This window comes from Trachymyrmex septentrionalis, unplaced genomic scaffold, assembly GCF_001594115.1.
Source record: "Trachymyrmex septentrionalis isolate Tsep2-gDNA-1 unplaced genomic scaffold, Tsep1.0 scaffold37, whole genome shotgun sequence".
In the NCBI taxonomy this organism is placed as follows: Eukaryota; Metazoa; Arthropoda; class Insecta; order Hymenoptera; family Formicidae; genus Trachymyrmex; species Trachymyrmex septentrionalis.
The window spans coordinates 8,757,326-8,763,325 of record NW_017305536.1 but is presented as its reverse complement, the minus strand read 5'-3'; the positions used below and the strand labels follow the sequence as shown (position 1 = coordinate 8,763,325).

At 32.4% G+C, this 6,000-nt stretch overlaps 1 protein-coding gene across 7 annotated transcripts in view; it reads left to right on the top strand.

The window, feature by feature from the left end:
* Positions 1–6,000, top strand: part of LOC108750678 (hepatocyte nuclear factor 4-gamma) — a 38,549-nt gene that overhangs the window by 30,354 nt on the left and 2,195 nt on the right. For 6 of the 7 annotated variants that reach the window (XM_018490329.1, XM_018490328.1, XM_018490331.1 and 3 more), the window contains 5 exons: positions 606–807; positions 948–1,042; positions 1,640–1,785; positions 2,289–2,568; positions 5,797–5,958. In XM_018490329.1, coding sequence (XP_018345831.1) covers positions 606–807; positions 948–1,042; positions 1,640–1,785; positions 2,289–2,568; positions 5,797–5,958 — 885 coding nt within the window. The remainder of the gene's footprint in view (positions 1–605; positions 808–947; positions 1,043–1,639; positions 1,786–2,288; positions 2,569–5,796; positions 5,959–6,000) is intronic. The other variant, XM_018490332.1, reaches the window with a different exon arrangement.

Below are 6,000 nucleotides of genomic sequence, written 5' to 3'. Positions count from 1 at the left end.
TATATATATATACGCTAATTTTATTTAAATTAATAATGTTATATTAATGTAATGATATTAGTGAAATAATATTACGATTATAATATTAATAATGGTAATATATTAATTTTAATTAAAAATTAATAATGAAATATATTGAATCATTTTACGAAAAAATTTTGAATATTCTGAATACTATTTGAAACTGAAAAGTTATTGAAAATCTAAAAACTCTTGAATATTTTGAAAGATTTGAATATTTTTGAAATATATATTTTCTGTTATAAGACTTTACATTTTCTTATCTCAAGTGGCCTCTTCTTTTATGCAGACACAGATAACGAATTTTTAAGAATTATGATTGCTTTAACGTACATATTCGTGTGCAGCCTTAAGAAAATTTTTTTCCTTACATTTTCAAAAGTTTCAAATATTTGCAACTTTAAAATTTTAAAAAAATTTTTTAAATAATTCATATAATTAAAATGTTCTAAAATTTGAAACAAGACTTTGATTTATTGCTAGTGTTAATCGCTTCATTGTTTCTGAAAAAAATAAAGACGTCACTCAACGTGTACTATGTTAAGAAGAAAATGAAGAGATTATTTACCTGTTTCATGTTGCAGACGCAGATATGGGCATGGGAGCAGGTGCAGCGGGTGGTCCTGTCCTGGCTCTTCCCGGTCCAGGAGTCAATGCCGCCCTTTCACAAACATGCGCCATATGTAGCGATCGCGCTACGGGGAAGCATTATGGCGCTGCATCTTGCGATGGCTGTAAGGGTTTCTTCCGCCGATCTGTCAGAAAAAATCATCAGTACACATGCAGGTATGCTTGTATTATAATATTTTAGCGATAAATCGGTGTTATCCGACACGTATTTTAGCAATCTCGAATTGCAAAGCAAGTGTGATGTAGCGAAGCTTGATTTCTTGAAGATAATATCACCCCTCTTCTTTTTAATACAGATTTCAAAGGAAGTGCCCGATTGACAGGGACAAGCGAAATCAATGTAGGTATTGTCGATTACGGAAATGCTTCAGAGCCGGCATGAAGAAAGAGGGTGAGTTTGGTTTTGCGAAGTCATTTGTCGCGCACTACGAAATTTTGCTTTTAAAAGGCATGGCATGCCTGTTGGATATTTAAGGACACCAATTTCGTCCGAAATTGTTTTAAAACAATTTTTAACAAAATGGCGACCATTTAAGTTACGAAATTTTCGTTGAAAATCTAATCATGACTTTAAAACATCATTTAAGATTAAATTGAGACCAAAATCATTTTTTTCAAATGCCTAGAAATCAAGGAATCATGTCAATCATAAAGTTTATTAAGATGTTTTTATTGTATTATATCTCAACTAGAAATTAATATTTTTAACTTTTTTAAAATATTTTTCGAAAAAATATTATTCGAAATGTTTAATTCGTACTAAATTAAATTGTTAAAGTAAATTATTAATAGCACAATTGCATGCTAAAGACAATTTATTTTTCGACCCGTCACTCTGGTGTCCCTTCTGTTGCTTAATATGTGTGAGAAAGAACATTCGATTTAAAAACTTTTTTTATGCGGAACTAATTTTTACAGTTACATTTTCTTTATTTTTCTGCTCGACGAGTAGAGAGCTTATGTTAAAAATTCCTGATAATTTTCACAGCCGTACAAAACGAAAGGGACCGGATAAGTTGTCGGCGACCTAGCACTGAAGATCCGCCTGATAAGAATAAGGGTCCGTCGAAAGAGGACGTGGTGAAGGCGGATGCACGCGCTGAAATGCTCAGCAAGCATGTTGGTGGGTTAGAGGTGAGTGACCTGACCTTCGGTTAAATTAAATATTTATATATTGCCATTCGTTAAAATACGCATAAAAATTCGACGCATTGTTTAATTGTCACTGCTCACTTCCATGAATATCATGCGCTTAGCAGTTCTTGTTATCATTCGTCAAACGAGCGTTATAAAATTTTTTGAATTGAATTCTTAAATTCGACGACGATCGAATATACTTCATTTCTTATTTTGAAAATGAAACAGTAATAAAATGAAGTTATCATGCTTATAAGCTTACAGTTAAATGCGTTTACCCAAAGAATATAATTTTTTAAACATTCTTTTTTAAAATTAACGATGTAAATTAATTATTATTAGATAAAAAAAGAAGTAATATTTTTCTGTTTACGTTAAGATTCACTCATCATTATTATGATTATGACGTTAGAAGCGAGAAAATGCACAATAAAAGTTCTTGCAAAATATTGCATTAATATGGAAATATGTTAATAAAACAATACTTTCAATTCATACAGCTTCAGCAGCCAGAAAGTCCGAATTGCGAAATTGATCTCAGCACGAAACGAATAGCTGGGATAAACGACGTGTGCGACAGCATGAGGGAACAATTATTGATCCTGATCGAGTGGGCCAAGTGCTTCGACGAATTCAAAGCGCTGTCACTGGATGATCAAGTAGCGTTGCTGAGGGCCCACGCGGGCGAGCACCTGTTGCTGGGGGTAGCTAGGCGTAGTAGAAACTTCACGGACGTGCTACTGCTCGGCAACGATTGCATCATTATGAGGAATTGTCCTGGTATGCAGAGTTTATAGATTTATTATGGGTGTCACGGTTTTTTTTGGCCTTAAAATTTTTTCTTCTCCGAGCAGAGCAAGCAGTGTCGAGCGACAATTCCAATACGCGTGTATATCTGATAAAAACCTGACAAAATATGTATACCTGAGAATTAAGTACGTGTTTTTGAAAAGAGAAGGCGACTTCTTAAGTGATGAGAGAATTCAATTCAAAAAATGATCTTTAAATGCTCAATATTATTGTACAATTATTTTGTACAATATTATTAATGCCCTCTTTGAACATTTCAAAATAAACAGTCTGAAGGCACAACAAAGCCTTCAATCATTCAATAATTGTAAAATATTAAATATTGTACAATAATATTGATGCTTTAGGAATCGCTTAGCATTTTCAGAAGTCCACCTCTTAGTCTCGGTTTGTCAAGACACATGAATGCATATTGACAAAGTTTCATAAGTACGTTCGACATCAACCTACGCTCCGTTCAAGCTTATTGCTAACATTTATATGGCACGTTTTGGCTTTGCTAAATAATGATATTAAATACATAACAATGGAACGTGTGCATATGGGCGAAATGGGGGATATGCTTAAAAATTTTCTGAGATTGATAATACTCCTTTTTGGATTAAAGTAAATACGAGAGGTGAATATATTAAGCAAATCTTGATTAGTTTTTTTCTGGCGTGCGTTACGTAAACGAATCCATCGTGTCTCTCTTTATGCATACCATCTGCAAAATACAGAAATTAATATGAATACGAAACGTTCAAATAATAAATAATAAATAGGAAGAGAACGATTTTATAAGTCTACTGCAATGGGAAAGACATTTCTTCATTTAAGATTTTTGTTTTTTTATTGCAACTAAATTGAAGAATTACATTTCGTATGTTAAAATAGATTAATTTTTTCGGTAAAATGTACCATAAATTCTTCTTATTAAGTCATATACATTAAAAATAATAGATACATTAAAAATAAATAGATGAAACAAGAATTTGCCTTTTGTTTTTTTTAATAAGCTATTATAGATTTGAAAAGATTGATCTTTACTATATGTAAATATACATATAAGCATTTCCCGCACATAAAACGTATTGGAAACGTTCCAACAGCATGAATATGTGGTTTCTTATCAAGCGAACAAAGATATCTTGACTACCATCGACAAAAGTCGTCAATATTAGAGCGTCCTTTTGCGCAGTCTGTGTCAGCATATTTTTCCAAGAATCGTGTACGCTTGAAAGAGAGTCTCTTCTTCTAAATAACCGATTCGATGGCAACCTTCACCTTTTCGCTTACGTAATTTCGTCGTTCATGTATATGTGTCGCCGATACCACGATTTATTCGACAGCCGAGCGCTTACGTGACGCGACGCTTTCTTCAAAACGTTATATCCCGTTTCACCATGATCCCGTAATAAAACTGTATAACCACATATCAATTTTAACTAATGATTTCATCCATTAGAGAAGGAGAAGAATTTCTTGAATGAAAAACACAGCTAGAGAGCTAACGATTACTTTCATTCGTTTATAAATAGTTTTCTTCTCAATAAATACGTAAAACGCGCCAACAATTTCATAATATTCTATGATATTTTTATATTTTATCGTAAACACGTAGGTCTTTCCTCGCATATTGGATTTATTTGGTGAGTCGTGAGATATAAAAATACCTCTTGAATATAAAATTTCTCTACCGTTTTCCTCTATTTCCTTCCCGAATATGCCAAATTTGAGATTATGTTGCGATTATTTTAATATTTGATTATGTTTCCATATTAGTGTAAGTTTTAGATTTACGTAATGTGTTATAAATATACACGTAATTCTAACCGCCTTATGCGTTTTTGTATAAGAAGCACGAAATTATTGAATGGGAATTAATTTTATTTAAACTCCTGAAACTTATTTACATTGACATCTGATTGTTACAGAGAGAGATTTTGCTGAAGTATCTAAAAATTTAAATACAGATATGAAAATAATTTTGGCGGAGCATCAAAATAATTATGTAAGACGCTTAAACTAGCTGCTAGAATGTCAAAATTTTTTGTGATCTTGCTCATCGTACTTGAGATTTCTATGCAATTATTTTAATAGCCTAACAAAATTATTTTTATATCTACAGCCAAATGTTTAGATATTTTAGCAAAAACATACTTCCATCACGATGTATCAATCTAATTGCTATAAGTCGGAATAACTTTGTAAAACAGATGATTCTCGTAACGCAATATTTCTTTTTGTTCAAAATTTAACAATTTATTACATTACAAGAATAAATTGTTGTGACGTATTATGCGATCAAATAAAAGGAAAACGTCATGTTACGTCATCTATCTGTCGCGAGCTAATATTTTACAATGTAAAACATTTTTGGACGATATGTTATCTTTCTTTGTTATTAACTTTATACTTAATGGAAGAAGGCTTGATGTTGAGGGTCACGCGCAAAGCGACTCATTGAATTTGAAATCTTTTTAATTACGATATATGCGCGAGTAACTAATCTTATCATATTTTGTCGACAATTAAATTTATTGTTATTCCTCAGCGCAAAGTTGAGCGAGTACGAGTATCTGCAATGAACGATATATTTGAATAAATTATCGAATCTTAATATTCGAAGAATCGAATTTATCCGAATCTGTAATTTTTTCAGCTACATTCGTAGTCCTAATTCATATCGCGAAAATTTGTGCTTACTTTATAATATAATAATGAATCGCACAACGCGCTGATAATTTATTATTTTATTAACTAAATGTTTCGTCTATTTTTGTTGCACGATTATGGGGCTTAGGTAGTTGACTGAGTCCGGAATTCGTGTGTTGAATATGTCACTTTAAAATGCATGTCAATGCATGAACATCAATGTTTGGTTTGGCGACACCTATTATAAGTTGGTGCAGAAAGTCCTTAAGTATTTATCCATCCATATTTATATCAAATATAAGATCAAAAATAAATTTACAACAAATTGCTCATTTTTCATCCAAGAAAAAAAATTTCAATTTTTTAATTCCCTTTCAAGAAATTTAAAAAATAAGATCTTTATTTATTTGTTATGAAATTTGACGGAGGAACGAATCTTTTGCACCGACTTACAATTAATATCTGCAAGGCGCAGGTATTCTTTTTTCCTTTTTTTGTTCCACACCGGACTCAGTTTCTATGGGATAAACGAAGGAACAACGGTGTAATCGCGTCTATCAGTAATATCGTTGCAATTTGTAGAAGGTAGCAATCAGCAGGACAACCTGGACATCAGTAAGGTGGGCATCAGGGTAATGGACGAGCTGGTGAAACCGTTTCAGAAGATCAAGATCGACGACACGGAGTTCGCTTTTCTCAAAGCCATCGTGTTCTTTGACCCGAGTGAGTTCCGTTTATAAATTCGAAGGATCACCACGTGACAAT